At 40.6% G+C, this 18,504-nt stretch overlaps 1 protein-coding gene across 2 annotated transcripts in view; it reads right to left on the reverse strand.

Moving 5' to 3' along the window:
* Positions 1–18,504, reverse strand: part of AAMP (angio associated migratory cell protein) — a 141,926-nt gene that overhangs the window by 94,861 nt on the left and 28,561 nt on the right. For both annotated transcript variants that reach the window (XM_053698124.1, XM_053698123.1), the window contains exon 8: positions 4,937–5,052. In XM_053698124.1, coding sequence (XP_053554099.1) covers positions 4,937–5,052 — 116 coding nt within the window. The remainder of the gene's footprint in view (positions 1–4,936; positions 5,053–18,504) is intronic.

Raw genomic sequence — 18,504 nt, forward strand, 5'->3', positions numbered from 1 at the left:
TGGTTAGGTCTCCAGCCTTGTCTGTAGCGAGCAACAGATCCTTCTTGTTTTGGAGCAGAGGAAGTTGATGCTGCTCCTGCTTTGAAATTCCGAAAGGAACGAAAATTAGATTGTCTAGCCTTAGGTTTGGCTCTGTCTTGAGGCAGGGCATGGCCTTTACCTCCTGTAATGTCAGCGATAATTTCTTTCAATCCGGGCCCGAATAAGGTCTGCCCTTTGAAAGGTATATTAAGAAATTTAGACTTAGAAGTAACGTCAGCTGACCAGGATTTTAGCCACAGTGCTCTGCGCGCCTGAATGGCGAATCCGGAATTCTTAGCCGTAAGCTTAGTTAAATGTACTACGGCACCTGAAATAAATGAGTTAGCTAACTTAAGAGCTTTAAGCCTGTGTGTAATCTCATCTAATGGAGCCGATTCAAGTGTCCCTTCCAGAGACTCAAACCAAAATGCTGCTGCAGCCGTGACAGGCGCAATATATGCAAGGGGTTGCAATATAAAACCTTGTTGAACAAACATTTTCTTAAGGTAACCCTCTAACTTTTTATCCATTGGATCTGAAAAGGCACAGCTATCCTCCACCGGGATAGTGGTACGCTTAGCTAAAGTAGAAACTGCTCCCTCCACCTTAGGGACCGTTTGCCATAAGTCCCGTGTGGTGGTGTCTATTGGAAACATCTTTCTAAATATCGGAGGGGTGAGAACGGCACACCGGGTCTATCCCACTCCTTAGTAACAATTTCAGTAAGTCTCTTAGGTATAGGAAAAACGTCAGTACTCGACGGTACCGCAAAATATTTATCCAACCTACACATTTTTTCTGGTATTGCAACTGTGTTACAATCATTCAGAGCCGCTAACACCTCCCCTAGTAATACACGGAGGTTTTCCAGCTTAAATTTAAAATTTGAAATATCTGAATCCAATCTGTTTGGATCAGAACCGTCAGCCGCAGAATGAAGCTCTCCGTCCTCATGTTCTGCAAGTTGTGACGCAGTATCTGACATGGCCCTAACATTATCAGCGCACTCTGTTCTCACCCCAGAGTGATCACGCTTACCTCTTAGTTCTGGTAATTTAGCCAAAACTTCAGTCATAACAGTAGCCATATCCTGTAATGTGATTTGTAATGGCCGCCCAGATGTACTCGGCGCCACAATATCACGCACCCCCCGAGCGGGAGATGCAGGTACTGACACGTCGGCATAACTCTCCCCTCGTTTGGTGAAATGTGTTCAATTTGTACAGATTGACTTTTATTTAAAGTAGCATCAATACAGTTAGTACATAAATTTCTATTGGGCTCCACTTTGGCATTAGCACATATAGCACAGATGTCTTCCTCTGAATCAGACATGTTTAACACACTAGCAAATAAACTAGCAACTTGGAAATACTTTTCAAGTAATTTACTATAATATGAAAACGTACTGTGCCTATAAGAAGCACAGAAAGAGTTATGACAGTTGAAAGTTAATAAACTGAAAGGTTATAGCATCAAATCTTTGTAAAAAACACAATTTTAGCAAAGGCTTGTTCCCATTAGCGAAGGATAACTAACCCTGATAGCAGAAAAAAAAGTTACAGAAATAAACGTTTTTTATCACAGTCAACTACAATCTCACAGCTCTGCTGTGAATGATTACCTCCCTCAAAACAAGTTTTGAAGACCCCTGAGTTCTGTAGAGATGAACCGGATCATGCAGGAAATACAATGAGCTTCTGACTGAATTTTTTGACCTCCCCCTCACACACAACAGTGAGAGAGATCAGTAAACTGTCATAAATTAAATAAAACAACTGCCAAGTGGAAAAAATAATGCCCAAAACATTTTATTCACCCAGTACCTCAGAAAATGAAACGATTTTACATGCCAGCAAAAAATGTTTAACATAAATTAAGTGTTATTAAAGAGCCTGTTGCCAGTCCCTGCAAGTTAGGCTAAAGTCTTATGCACACAGTATAATTCCAGTGAAGTGCCATTCCCCAGAATACTGAAGTGTAAAATATACATACATGACAGCCTGATACCAGTTGCTGCTACTGCATTTAAGGCTGAGTTTACATTATATCGGTATGGCAGAATTTTCTCATCAATTCCATTGTCAGAAAATAATAAGCTGCTACATACCTCTTTGCAGATTAATCTGCCCGCTGTCCCCTGATCTGAAGTTTACCTCTCCTCAGATGGCTGAGAAACAGCAATATGATCTTAACTACGCCGGCTAAAATCATAGTAAAAACTCAGGTGGATTCTTCTTCAAATTCTACCAGAGAAGGAATAACACACTCCGGTGCTATTATAAAATAACAAACTTTTGATTGAAGGTATAAAACTAAATATAATCACCATAGTCCTCTCACACATCCTATCTAGTCGTTGGGTGCAAGAGAATGACTGGTAATGGCAGTTAGGGGAGGAGCTATATAGCAGCTCTGCTGGGTGAATCCTCTTGCACTTCCTGTTGGGGAGGAGTTAATATCCCATAAGTAATGGATGATCCGTGGACTGGATACACTTAACAAGAGAAATATTCTTATAAATTTTCTAAGTAAATCTTGTACATAAGATGTAAAAAGAAAAGTAATACATAAAGCATAAATACTAATGGATTCTGTATGTAAAAGTTTATCATGATAACTTATTACAAACCATAGCTAAAGATAAAGATTCATAACATTTAAAATAAATGAACTTAGCTTTGGTAGGACTTCTTAGTCAACAGGAATCCCTCAGTATGTTCTGATCCAGGAACAGTTTATGGAAAATCTTGCAATATGTAATAGAAAAAAACAACATATAAAGCAAAATTATCAAATTCCTTAAATGACAGTTTCAGGAATGGGGAAAAATGCAAAACAAACAAGCCTCTAGCAACCAGAAGCAACAAAAAAGTGAGACTGAAATAATGTGAAAAAAAGTGGCGCTAAGTATGACGCCCACATTTTTTGGTGCCAAGTATGACGCCCACATTTTTTGGCGCCAAGTATGACGCCCACATTTTTTGGCGCCAAGTATGACGCCCACACTTTTTGGCGCAAAAAACGTCTGTAACACACATGCGTCAAAAATGACGCAACCACGTGTAAACTTTCGGCGTCAACTATGACGCCGGAAATTACAAAATTTTTGCGCCAAAAAAGTTTGCGCCAAGAATGACGCAATAAATTGAAGCATTTTCTGCCCCCGCGAGCCTAACAGCCCGCAAGGAAAAAAGTCAATTAGAAAATTTCTTTAAGGTAAGAAAAAATATTTTATTCATATGCATTTCCCAAATAATGAAACTGACAGTCTGAAAGAAGGAATACTGATTAGCCTGAATCATGGCAAATATAAGTTTAAAGACATATATTTAGAACTTTACGTATAAAGTGCCCAACCATAGCTTAGAGTGTCACAAAAAATAAGACTTACTTACCCCAGGACACTCATCTACATATAGCAGATAGCCAAACCAGTACTGAAACGAGAATCAGTAGAGGTAATGGTATATAAGAGTATATCGTCGATCTGAAAAGGGAGGTAAGAGATGAATCTATACGACCGATAACAGAGAACCTATGAAATAGATCCCGTAGAAGGAGACCATTGAATTCAAATAGGCAATACTCTCTTCACATCCCTCTGACATTCACTGCACACTGAGAGGAAAACCGGGCTCCAGCCTGCTGCGAAGCGCATATCAACGAAGAATCTAGCACAAACTTACTTCACCACCTCCATGGGAGGCAAAGTTTGTAAAACTGAATTGTGGGTGTGGTGAGGGGTGTATTTATAGGCATTTTAAAGTTTGGGAAACTTTGCCCCTCCTGGTAGGAATGTATATCCCATACGTCACTAGCTCATGGACTCTTGCTAATTACATGATAGAAATTCAGGGTTTTTTGGGGTTCAATGATTTAGATTTATGCTGCGGTTTTTAATTTCAGATGTATAACAAATGGTAATAACACACTATTCATTCATACGCTCTCACATTTGGCAGATTTATCCACTATGCTTATATTTCCTCAGATATTTTAACATATCATTTTGACAAATATATACTTTTTAGTTTCTTTTTATATATTTTTATATTTGTTAATGTGTGTTTACATTTTTGTGTGTATATATATCATACTGATTGTCTGTATTATTAATAATTTTACCAATAGATATTTCTATGTGCCATCACACCATTCTGTGATTGTCTCACTTCGCCTGTCCATCGTATATGCTCACGTGTCAATCAGCGATTGGATCCATGTACCGGTCCAGTGACCCAATAGGGTGTGATCATTGGCGGGTATGTCACTATCGATGCATCCTATTGGTTGTAAATAGGTTTAAGTAGAGCAAGGCATGTTTGAGCGATACAGCCTGATGAAACGGCATAGCTGCCGAGAAACGCGTTGCTGTGCCACCACTGTATTTTAACCGGTTTTAAAATAAATCTTTTTATACGTGCCTTGCTCTTGGATCATTGGCCTATGGGTCACTCCGGACCAGTTGGATTCTAGTAGACCTACCACAGGTACTACCTCTCGTTTGGTCCCCATCACTCTAGAAATGGAGACGTTACTGAAGAGGTTCCTTCCTGCAGTCCAGCTGTCTTCCCAGGTTGACTGAGTTAGCCGAGCGACTCTGAAGCCTCGGTTTGTCGATTATTACACTGGATGTGCATCTTCGCTTGTGAGTATACAGCTGTACTCCTTGTCTTTCCTATCGTTTGCACTTACGATATTACACCATCAGGCGCCTCTTTCTCTCCTGTCTTCCAGGACACCGTTTTTAAAATACAATATACACTAACATAAAAGTTTAAAAGAAATAAAGATGGAACGTGCACACACTTTTCAGCCATATTTATTCAGGGCAGAGGTTGCCAATACAGAAAACACCAGTGTTTTTCACACGCTTTGTTGTTCTAAAGCTTGATAACTTCCCCTGACTTACCTTGCCAGTTGCAGTATTCACCATTTTGGTGTCACAATCCACAGAACCAGTAAGTACCAGGCTTCCATCAGAATTTGAAGACACACATGTTAGAGGCATTTTATGCCCATCATTACCTATAAACATGGGACAAAAAGGTAAAGAAATAATAACTGAGAAACAGAAGAACAAAGAGACTTTACATCAAGAGAATTCCACATATTGTGCAAAGGTGTGTATTCAGCTGCATCACTAGGGGGTGTGGACCACCCCAGGGTGACACCACTAAACAGGCAGGGACATACTTAGGGCTGCCATGCAGCAGTACTTAACTCTTTGGCCTTTGCACAATAGAGTGTGCTGTGCACGGCAAACGCTTAAACCCCCACCTCACATGCTGGCTCCCCCGCCATCTCATCATGCTCCACACTGGTCAGGTTCCTCAACTTGGCTTAGTTACACCCGGCACCACCAGAAGGAACGTGACCGGAGATAAAGAAGGAGGCGCATGATGAAGATTAGCCATCAGCACAGGACAGAGAGGAGAGCGCAAGACACACACTTGTTGCAACACAGGGCAGCAAATTTGAAGACAGCCAGGCAGGAGCTCCCTGCAATTCTGGAGTCAAGTTACAGACAGCTTTAAGGGCAGCAGACTGACTGCAAGGCTGAGTGAGGTCATATAACTTTCCCTGCAGTCTGCATGCAGCTCCGAAGACAATTACTTCCCTCCTCCACCTTATCCCTCCCTCACGCTTCAGCAAGCACACTGCTCTCAGCTTAAGAAAGAACTAACAGCCTACCAGGTAAGGGGGCTAATGTCTGTTTATTGTTATTGCTCCAAGCCCCCACCCTTCAGCTTGAAGCAGGACACAGGCTTTTTTTTTAACCTCTTTGCTCCTAGAGGTTATGGGCTGTCAAAAAACATTTGATATAGATATATATACATACATACATACAACTGTCCTGTATGCAGCAAATACAAAGTTCAAAGCCCAGATAAAATTGTTAGTTCTTTTGAATTTGTGATTGTTTTTTATTGTGTGTGTGCTTGGGTATGTTTGTTACCCTATGTGTGTTTTACTCTGAGTGTGTGTATGTGCGTAACTCTGTATGTGCGTAACTCTGTATGTGCGTAACTCTGTATGTGCGTAACTCTGTATGTGCGTAACTCTGTATGTGCGTAACTCTGTATGTGCGTAACTCTGTATGTGCCGGGGTATATGTATAACTCTGGGTGTGTTTATATTTGTATGTGTGTGTAACTGAGTATGTGTGTGCCGGTGTATGTGTATATTTGTATATGTGTGTAACTCTGTATGTGTGTGCCTATGTATGTATATATTTCTGTGTGTGTGTGTGTGTGTGTTTGTATATGTCTGTAACTTTGTGTGTATACATATGTTTGTGTATGTGTATAACTATCTGTGTGTGTACATTTCTGTATGTGTGAAAATCTGCGCCAACATGACACTACCCACCACAGACAATTTTTCAAATTAACCCTTAAAATTCTGTCTCCACCTGCATCACAATATTCCAGATGATTTCTAGTTATGAATATATATATATATATATATATATATATATATATATATGTATATTTATATGTGTTGCATACAGTTTATTTATCAAGAAGAATATGTATCAAAATATTTACTATCCTGATTAGCTACAGATTAGCTTAGGATACCTATATAACATATTCAGTACTCTAACATAACTTACATTAAGCGCTAATCCGCTAAAATAATGTTGAGCGTAACATCCAACAACACTTTGTTCTCATTTATCCTTTGTTTAAAAGAATGGGATTTGAGATACCTGCTTATATATTTTTTTTGATTAACTCATTTAGAATGAGACAGTTGTAGACGATGTGCGTCTTGGAATTGCAGGTTTAATCTTAGATTAGGTTCAAGCTTTATGCTTTAATCAAATGTCCTATTCTTTTATAATTATAATGTATGTTTTGATACACCAGGTATGTAAATGGTTAATGTATTAATCAACTATTAGCTTGCACACTCACACGTAGTTTTGTTTATGTTATTAACCAATCAGGATGTTCCTCTGCTTTTAAATGAAGCAGCACTTGTGCATTCCATCAGCTATGATTACGGTATTACACCGAAACATGTCAGCTGGAAGCAACAAGTGCTGAGTGTCGCTATGTTTTTGACCCCCATGGGTTTTTTAACCGCAAGTGGATTACAATAAAGTTTTGAATTTTATATTTGACCCTGGATTTTCCTTTTCTACATTTGCTATTTGCCAGCATCTGGGGTCCTTAGGCTCGGAAGCCTCTCTTAGCAGGTAGAATTTGCATTTACCTGCTCATTTAGCCCCTACTACGTCTTCACGTTCTTACCTGATGACAGGATAAGGGATATACCGATTGGCCACCGCATACCACGTGACCGGCAGCATTTGCGTCATCGGACGCTCACAGAGTGTGAAGGGAGCACACTGAACACGGCACGTCACAGACAACTTCAGACCAGCGGAGGAGCATCGGGGATAAGTTTGCAACACACGGAGCCGGACGGAAAGTAACAACGCAGCATCGCATAATATGCAGTGAGTATAGCCAGCGGCTGTATTTTGACATAGTCAAGTCTCACATTTTTGACATAGTCAAGTCTCACCTCATTTTGCTGTTGGTTTGTTTGAAGAGTCCGGGGCAAGAGTGTGTATGCATCTGAACTATAGGCTGATTTATCCAATAGACGGTTTATCCCCTTATTTGAATTGGGCTAAGTTTGCAAGTGAGAGTTGTTACTCATCCCTATATAGGGCGCTTCCTAATTTATGTGCACTTAACTAAACTCTTTCCGGATATATATATATATATATATATATATATATATAGATATAGAGAGAGAGAGAGAGATATATATATATATATATATATATATATATATATATATATATATATATATATATATATATATATATATATATATATATATATATATATTTATATATATATATATATATATATATATATATATATTTATATATATTTTAGGTTCCAGGAGGAATGGTTGTAAATCAAAACCGTTGTAAATTGAAACCCAGTTTATAATGTAAGTCAATACGTAACACCTAAGTCAATACGTAAGTAACACCTAATACATTATTTTTAAAGCTTTGAAATGAAGACTTTAAATGTTAAACTGCATTATAAACCTAATAATATAGATTGCATCATCATCAAACTAAGTTTAATGAACAAAAAATTTTGCTAAACATCACCTAATAAAATAATTACACAACAGATTGCACCATCATCAAACTAAGTTTAATGAACAAAAACATTTTTTTACTTGCATTTTTCTGCAAACAGTTCTCTGCATTGTTAGCATGTTAGATAATATTGGTTCTGCACCTATTCTATGCATTTCAATCTGCAGTGATTAATAAGCAGTTAGGCACCCTCACCTCAAGCAGCTGGACAGGAAGATAATAGGGAAGTGGCTGCAAGATCTTGCTCGATAGCTCTGGTCTGATCTGTGTACACAGATCAATTTCAGGCTGTTAAACTTGCTTAACCTTGCTGAAACATAAGCGGAAAGCTCAACCTACTGGCTATTTTAATTAGTGCACTGATTTTTAATGCATTTCAATAGCAGTCCCATGACTGAAAAAAACATAATTTATGCTTACCTGATAAATTTATTTCTCTTGTAGTGTATCCAGTCCACGGATCATCCATTACTTGTGGGATATTCTCCTTCCCAACAGGAAGTTGCAAGAGGATCACCCACAGCAGAGCTGCTACATAGCTCCTCCCCTCACTGCCATATCCAGTCATTCGACCGAAACAAGCCGAGAAAGGAGAAACCATAGGTTGCAGTGGTGACTGTAGTTTAATTAAAATTTAGACCTGCCTGAAAAGGACAGGGCGAGGCCGTGGACTGGATACACTACAAGAGAAATAAATTTATCAGGTAAGCATAAATTATGTTTTCTCTTGTAAGGTGTATCCAGTCCACGGATCATCCATTACTTGTGGGATACCAATACCAAAGCTAAAGTACACGGATGATGGGAGGGACAAGGCAGGAACTTAAACGGAAGGAACCACTGCCTGTAGAACCTTTCTCCCAAAAACAGCCTCCGAAGAAGCAAAAGTATCAAATTTGGAAAAAGTATGAAGGGAAGACGAAGTTGCAGCCTTGCAAATCTGTTCAACAGAGGCCTCATTTTTAAAGCCAATAGATCAGCATCAACATTCATACAAAGATTCCAAAATACACCATTGTCGGCAAAACGGTATTAGTCGCTAGATTCACTCTGAGTGATGTTAATGTGCAAGCGTATAGTGATTCTGTAAAATATGTATATGCTGTGTGCATAGAAGATAGATGACTTTATATATTCACTTCCAACTCTTGATGCGTATCACAACTTGGTATACTCAATATAAGTGACGTCTCAGTTACAGAGCCTCAAGGTATAAGTGAACATGTAGAGCATATGAACCAGCAGGTATTAATTCGCTATTACATCATCACAAGGAACAAACAAGTTCTTCACAAAGTTTAGGCAGTTTATCCCCACACCGAACAATACCTTGTAACTTCAAACTATTCGTCCTGTCGGTCCTACTCACTGCAGGGAGGGGAAGCGTGATGCTAGCAAACTGTTACTCTCCTTGTGTTTGGAACGCTGTACGCACCTGATGTTCAGCTCAATTGATTGCACGTTACCAGCAGCACTTACACTTGCACTATCACCTCAGAGCCTAGGCTGAATGCACAATCCTTTCAGTACAGCGATTTCCCAACGCTGAAATGACGAGCAACACAACCACTTAGATGGAAAGGATTGCAAACTGCACTGTAGATGGACAGTTAAAACAACAATTTATTAGTTATAGTTTAAAAATGAAAGCACACATCATAGTAATTACACCCAAGCACACAGGAGAGGACCTCTCCTGTGTGCTTGGGTGTAATTACTATGATGTGTGCTTTCATTTTTAAACTATAACTAATAAATTGTTGTTTTAACTGTCCATCTACAGTGCAGTTTGCAATCCTTTCCATCTAAGTGGTTGTGTTGCTCGTCATTTTTAAAGGCCCAGGTGGAAGCCACAGCTCTAGTAGAATGAGCTGTAATCCTTTCAGGAGGCTGCTGTCCAGCAGTCTCATAGGCTAAACGGATTATACTCCGAAGCCAAAAAGAAAGAGGTTGCCGAGGCCTTCTGACCTCTCCTCTGTCCAGAGTAAACAACAAACAGGTTAGATGTTTGGCGAAAATCTTTAGTAGCCTGTAAGTAAAACTTCAAGGCACGGACTACGTCTAGATTATGCAAAAGACGTTCCTTCTTTGAAGAAGGATTAGGACATAATGATGGAACAACAATCTCTTGATTGATATTCCTGTTAGAAACCACCTTAGGTAAAAACCCAGGTTTTGTACGCAGAACAACTTTATCTGAATGAAAGATCAGATAAGGAGAATCACAATGTAAGGCAGATAACTCCGAGACTCTTTGAGCCGAAGAAATAGCCATCAGAAAAAGAACTTTCCATGAAAGAAGTTTGATATCAATAGAATGAAGGGGTTCAAACGGAACCCCTTGAAGAACTTTAAGAACCAAGTTTAAGCTCCATGGAGGAGCAACAGGTTTAAACACAGGCTTAATTCTAACTAAAGCCTGACAAAATGCCTGAACGTCTGGAACTTCTGCCAGACGCTTGTGTAAAAGAATAGACAGAGCAGAAATCTGTCCCTTTAAAGAACTAGCTGATAATCCTTTGTCCAAACCCTCTTGGAGGAAAGACAATATCCTAGGAATCCTAACCCTACTCCATGAGTAATTCTTGGATTCACCCCAATGAAGATATTTACGCCATATCTTGTGGTAAATTTTCCTGGTGACAGGCTTTCGTGCCTGTATTAAGGTATCAATTACTGACTCAGAGAAGCCATGCTTTGATAGGATCAAGCGTTCAATCTCCATGCAGTCAGTCTCAGAGAAAGTAGATTCGGATGATTGAAAGGACCTTGTATTAGAAGGTCTTGTCTCAGAGGCAGAGTCCATGGTGGAAAGGATGACATGTCCACTACGTCTGCATACCAGGTCCTGCGTGGCCACGCAGGCGCTATCAATATCACTGATGCTCTTTCCTGTTTGATTTTGGCAATCAGACGAGGGAGCAGAGGAAACGGTGGAAACACATAAGCCAGGTTGAAGAACCAAGGCGCTGCTAGAGCATCTATCAGTGCCGCTTCTGGGTCCCTGGACTTGGATCCTTAACAAGGAAGCTTGGCGTTCTGGCGAGACGCCATGAGATCCAATTCTGGTTTGCCCCAACGGAGAACCAATTGAGCAAACACCTCCGGATGGAGTTCCCATTCCCCCGGATGAAAAGTCTGACGACTTAGAAAATCCGCCTCCCAGTTCTCTACACCTGGGATATGGATCGCTGACAGGTGGCAAGAGTGAGTCTCTGCCCAGCTAATTATCTTGGAGACTTCTGACATCGCTAGGGAACTCCTGGTTCCCCCTTGATGGTTGATGTAAGCCACAGTCGTGATGTTGTCCGACTGAAATCTGAGGCCAAGCCAGAAGAGCATTGAATATTGCTCTTAACTCCAGAATATTTATTGGGAGGAGTTTCTCCTCCTGAGTCTATGAACCCTGAGCCTTTAGGGAGTTCCAGACTGCACCCCAACCTAGAAGGCTGGCATCTGTTGTTACAATTGTCCAATCTGGTCTGCGAAAGGTCATACCCTTGGACAGATGGGCCCGAGATAACCACCAGAGAAGAGAATCTCTGGTTTCCTGATTCAGATTTAGTAGAGGGGACAAATCTGTGTAATCCCCATTCCACTGACTGAGCATGCATAATTGCAGCGGTCTGAGATGCAGGCGCGCGAATGGCACTATGTCCATCGCCGCTACCATTAAGCCGATTACTTCCATGCACTGAGCCACCGTGGGGCGCGGAATGGAGTGAAGAACACGGCAAGCATTTAGAAGTTTTGATAACCTGGACTCCGTCAGGTAAATTTTCATTTCTACATAATCTATTAGAGTCCCTAGGAAGGAAACCCTCGTGAGAGGAGATAGAGAACTCTTTTCTTCGTTCAATTTCCACCCATGCGACCTCAGGAATGCCAGAACTATCTCTGTATGAGATTTGGCAATTTGAAAGCTTGACGCCTGTATCAGGATATCGTCCAGGTAAGGAGCCACCGCTATACACCACTCTCCTCTTACTACGTCCATCTTTGTTGAGAGTTGCAAGAGAATGACTGGGTATGGCAGTGAGGGGAGGAGCTATGTAGCAGCTCTGCTATGGGTGATCCTCTTGCAACTTCCTGTTGGGAAGGAGAATATCCCACAAGTAATGGATGATCCGTGGACTGGATACACTTAACAAGAGAAAAGGTTGTTATTCTTAAACGGCGCAAATTGAACCGGCGTAAACTGAGGGCCCCCTGTATATATATTCCAAATATGTGAACGTTTTCGGGGGATTAGCCCCTTCGTCAGACATACAAAAATACAATATGAGCAAACCCACACCGGACACCCTTAAATAGGTAGGCCAGCCAATCACTCGCTCTCCAGTGTAGGGTGCCACCCACTAGTGAGGTCACCCCACTGGCAACGAATGAGGCTGGCTCAATACAACTAAATGAAATGTGAATAAATATGAAAAAAAACTTAAAAAAAGTTAAACACATAGTAAACACATAGGTAAATCACATCATCGTAGGTGAATGTTAAACACATAAGCAACTGGAATTGTCAATAGAATAGACAAACATAATGCATGTACATGTGTAGAAACACTGTCCAAAAATGTATAAATGTATATATGTAGTCATGTAGTTGCGATTAAAGATCACAAGCTAACGCAATAAACTGGGATATAGCAACTTAAACCAAATACATGTAACAATGTAATGTAGTCAAAGCTATAAAGAAGGCTGAATAATCAAATAAACGTACCGGCATATAGGATCAAAGTAAAGACCTAACAATATGATTAATCATAGGGGGTCAAACAGCTTACAGGAACGTTGGTATACTTAAAAATTAGAGCGCAAACTGGCCGGTTGCCATAGCAACCCGGTATATACAAGATAATATGTAGATATGTGAAATATGTAGAACTGACAGAGGGAAAATTACAAGCATCCTATGCATAAAGCACAGAAGAAGCCACATCATAAAGCCAATAACACAAACAAATAGATGCGAGTGTAGTAACATTGTCACTATAGAACCGGGAGCCCCATGAAAAGTGTGTTGTAGCATATCGCAACTTAAGAATAAGAGAGAAGGCACAAATCATGTTGCAAATAGAGGGAGCCCTGTCCCATGTATCCATCTAGGGGGGGGAAAAAAGGCTATATCAGCAAGCCACAGAATCTACTCGAGTCAGTTAATACAAAGAGCTACAGCAATAATCCGAGTGTGTCTGGGAACAGAGCCATAATCTGTGCAAACCAATCACACAACCGGGACATGTAAAATATACAGTATAATCGACCGGCTGATATACTGTAGAAAATTATTGCGCTTGTCCAGACCATGTACAAAAAAAGTGAAGTGTGTGCCAGATGTCTATGTACAAAAAAAAATATGTTCAGAAAAAAAACAATATCAAAAAAATATGGGCCAGGTAGAACCAAACAAATAATAATAAATAAGACCAGTAATTAAGAAGCCTGGAAAAATATTGCTTAATGTTGCTTAATGTTATTAAAAAGCTGTAGGGGAGCATCACAGGGCCAAATGAGCCCAGTACCAGGTGTGTAGAGACATGGTGTAAGGGGATCATATATCCAATAGGCAACTAAGCACAAAATATAGCATAGAAATTCAATAGCAACAGAATACTACTACCCAGCACAACCTGGTAACCTCAGAGAGGTACAAATAGGACGCAAGTACTCAAGTAGTGTACAGTCATATGGGAATATAGGTTAATAATGTACTATGCGTCCAATCGTCACCAGGCAAATTTCACAAACACACCAGCCAGTCTAGGTGTGTGTTGAGCCCTTTTGGTATGAGGGTCTCCAAGACATAAGTCCAACGAGCTTCCTTCCTAAGTAGAAGGGTATTTCTGTCTCCTCCCCTACTAAGAGGGGGCACATGGTCAATAATAGTATACCTGAGGTCTTTGACCGTGTGGTTGTTGTTAACAAAGTGGCGTGCCACCGGTTGTTCAGACCCATTTTTGATAGCCATTCTGATGGCGGACCGATGGTTGGCCATTCTTGTGTGGAGGTCATCAGTAGTTTTGCCCACGTAAAAAAGGCCACAAATGCAGTGTAACAGATTATGTGGGTAGTGGTACAAGTCAATCTGTATTTGTGGAAGTACTTTTTCCTTTTGTGTGGATGCGTAAAGTAGTTGCCAGTTGTTAAAGCGCTGCACATAGTGCAGCCAATGCACCTGAATACACCTTTTTTCTCTAAATTCAGCCAAGTGCCTTTATTGTAACTCCTTACTGGGTCGGTTTTTACCAAAATATCCCTTAAAGGGACAGTATACACTCATTTTCATATAACTGCATGTAATAGACACTACTATAAACAATAAGATGCACAGATACTGATATAAAAATCCAGTATAAAATGTTTTAAAAACGTACTTAGAAGCTTTCAGTTTAGCTCTTTTGAAAAGGTAGCTGGAAAGCCCACTGCAAGTGGGAAATAAGACACTCCCCCGCCTCCCCCTTCTTTTGTATATGAAAAGATCCTTTACACAAACAGGAGCAAGCTGGAGAAGGTAGCTGACGGTATTCAAATAAAACTTTGGGGCATGGTTAGGAGTCTGAGAATCAGAGCAATGTTATTTAAAAATAAGCAAAATTATAAATTTAAAAAAAAAAAAAAAAAAACAACTTTATGGGCTTTATAAATAGATCATCTACAAAACATTTATGCAAAGAAAAAATGAGTGTATAATGGCCCTTTAAAGGATCTTGATCTCCTAAAACCAACCAATCCTGGGTGGGGGCATCTGTTGGAACGGCAAGGCAGGATCCGTGTTGACGATATGCCAATTATCCTGTAAATGTTTGTTGATTCTTTGTTTGTCCCCAGTGTAGGTAGTCACAAAAGTCATCCTAGGGGTATTTTTGTCCTCCCCACTGGTATCCTGGTTAGTCAGTAGTTGTGATTTCTGTAGTTTCGGCAGTTTTGGAGGATAGCCCCGTTGTGTAAATCTGTTTTCCATTTCTACCAATTGTTGGTCTTCATTCGAGTCCAGCGTGTTGTTTCTAATGACTCGTAACTGCGATTTAGGCAAAGCGCTTTTAAGTGCTGGAGGATGGCAGGATGTATAGGATAAAAGAGAGTTCCTGTCAGTTTCTTTTCTGAATAAAGTGGACTGGAGTCTTTCACAATCCTTAAATAAGCGGCTATCCAAGAAATCTATTGTAGCAATTGAGTAATCCATTTTGAATTTCAGAGCCATGGATGCACTGTTAAGCTGTTGAAACCAGATGAGTAGTTCCTGTTCTGATCCGCTCCACACCAGCAACAGGTCATCGATGTAGCGTTTGTAAAATTTGATCCGCTGGTCTTTGAATAGGTCCGTGTCCTTAGTTTCAAAGTGTGCCATGTAAAGGTTGGCATATGAGGGTGCCACATTAGACCCCATGGCGGTCCCTTGTTTTTGTAGGTAGAAATGTTTTTCAAACTTGAAATAGTTTGTTTTTAGACAGAATTCCAGTAGGTGGATTAATACCTCCACTGGTTGCCCCACATAGGGGTAATGGAGGAGGTGTTGTCTTGTAGCTTCCATACCATCATGGTGAGGTATTACAGTATAGAGGCTGGTGATATCCAGGGTCACCAGCAGGTCATTATCAGTACAGGATATGGTGGATAAGCAATCCAAGAGCATTGATGAGTCACGTAGGAAACTCTCCATGTCTCTGACCATAGGCTGCAAGTAGTAATCCACGAATCGTGCGATGGGTTGAAGAATAGAGCCCATAGCGGAGACAATGGGTCTGCCAGGAGGGGACACCATGCTTTTGTGGATCTTGGGGAGAGTATAGAGGATTGGAATGATGGGGTGACTCACTAGTAAGAAATCCAAAGTGGTCTGGGAGATGATATTACGCCCGAAAGTTCCAAAAGGTAGGAGTCGATTTCCGCCTAGTAGGTGCTAGTAGGGTCCCCGGGTAATCTGGAGTATGTAAGTGTGTCACTTAATTGGCCAAGAATTTCGGTCCTGTAGTCATTGTAATTCAAGAGTACCAGGGCACCACCCTAATGATAATAGAATCATCCTCAGTGAGGAGTTTGAGAGCCAGTCTTTCTTCCTTGTTTAAATTGTTAAAGGTGCTGTATTTGTGTTCAGCAATGGATTTTTCCATACCGGAATATGCCAGGCGTGCATAGGTCTGTATACTCGCATTTTGTGAGCCGGGATCATAGGTAGATTTTTTGCAAAAGGGTTCTATTTCAGATTCTTGTCCCTGGAACCTTTCTTTGAGGCGAAGTTGTCGCTGGAACCTTTGTTGATCCACAAATAAGTCAAAACTGTTAGATTGGCAGGTCGGGATAAATGAGAGTCCTTTGTTAAGCACACAGTGTTCTGTTGCAGTTAGTATGCGGTTGCTAAGGTTAACCACTATGTCTTCTGCTAATATCTCCGTTGTCGTGGGGGTCTTCTGTATGAACCCTCCCCTGCCTTGTATGGGCCCTCGGCCTAGCCCATTTTTTTTTTAACGTGTCTGCACCCCACTCTGCACTTCCAGGGTATCCCTGCTTGGGCCTGCTGGCAGTTCTCCATCTGAGCCGGAGCTGTCCACTGTGTTTATATTGCGTGGTCTTTGGTAACGTTGTCGTCTTGGCCTTGAGTAATGGTCCCTCTGCCTTTCTTGACCAGTCTGCATCCATCGATACACCCTTTTGTCACGATAGTCCTCGATCACAATCTCCATTTTGTTATTATTAAAGTCCAATAATTCAGTCTCATACTTGGTAAGATCCTCTTTCAGTTTATTCATCCATTCTGCTGAGGTGTCAGCCAGAAGTTTGTTCAGTTGTAATTGTTCATACTGTGTAATTTCAGCCCTGGTCTGGGCCAGTAATCTTGAGACCTCCTGGATAACCAACAGGATCAGGTCCATAGAGCATTTATTAAGGATTTGGCACCATCTGTCGCAGAAGGCTGTATTTGTTCTGCCCAGTGTAGGTATGTTACGTATCCTAAATCCCCTGGGTATGTAGCCCTTTCTGTGGTATTCAGACAAAAAGGTGCCATGTAGCATTAAATCCTGTTCCCTCTGCTTTAATTTTAGCAGATGTGTGTAGATGTAGAGTGGTTTCTCAGTAGTTGATCCTGTTGTCAGGGCCCCAAAGAGAATTTGGGTGGCGTCCTCAGTGAAATGGAAGGTAGAAGCTCCAGCCACTACACCCTCTGTGGGTGTTGGAAGCTCCTGATGTGACATACCTCAGTATGTTAGGCCAGTATGCCCTATAAAAGTCCTGCTGTGTAGTGAATATACCACCACCAAATAAAAGCAATGTAGCAAATGAACCACTATGTCCGATGAATCAATGGTGACGGGTGCTATAGCCAAAGTATAGATAAAAGTTCAAAGTAGACAAGCACTCCAGAAATCTAATTTCAATGCCCAGGGTGCAACAGATAGGCAAATAGAGAATAATGAAGAGTGCACTCGCCAGGACTTTTCAGAAGTTTTATTCCAAATATGTGAACGTTTTCGTGGGATTAGCCCCTTCCTCAGACATACAAAAATACAATATGAGCAAACCCACACCGGACACCCTTAAATAGGTAGGCCAGCCAATCACTCGCTCTCCAGTGTAGGGTGCCACCCACTAGTGAGGTCACCCCACTGGCAACGAATGAGGCTGCCTCAATACAACTAAATGAAATGTGAATAAATATGAACAGCAGGACAATAAAGCATAAGCAAGATAAATCAGGCCCATGGTGTCAGATAAATGGCACATACTAAATGAAAAAATATGAAAATAAAAAAAATAAAAAAAACTTAAAAAAAGTTAAACACATAGTAAACACATAGGTAAATCACATCATCGTAGGTGAATGTTAAACACATAAGCAACTGGAATGGTCAATAGAATAGACAAACATAATGCATGTACATGTGTAGAAACAATGTGTTCAAAAATGTATACATGTATATATGTAGTCATGTAGTTGCGATTAAAGATCACAAGCTAACGCAATAAACTGGGATATAGCAACTTAAACCAAATACATGTAACAATGTAATGTAGTCAAAGCTATAAAGAAGGCTGAATAATCAAATAAACGTACCGGCATATAGGATCAAAGTAAAGACCTAACAATATGATCAATCATAGGGGGTCAAACAGCTTACAGAAAAAAACGGGAACGTTGGTATATTTAAAAATTAGAGCGCAAACTGACCAGTTGCCATAGCAACCCGGTATATACAAGATAATATGTAGATACAATGGACTATCGTGACAAAAGGGTGTATCAATGGATGCAGACTGGTCAAGAAAGTCAGAGGGACCATTACTCAAGGCCAAGACGACAACGTTACCAAAGACCACGCAATCTAAACACAGTGGAC

Source organism: Bombina bombina, chromosome 1 (assembly GCF_027579735.1).
Source record: "Bombina bombina isolate aBomBom1 chromosome 1, aBomBom1.pri, whole genome shotgun sequence".
In the NCBI taxonomy this organism is placed as follows: domain Eukaryota; kingdom Metazoa; phylum Chordata; class Amphibia; order Anura; family Bombinatoridae; genus Bombina; species Bombina bombina.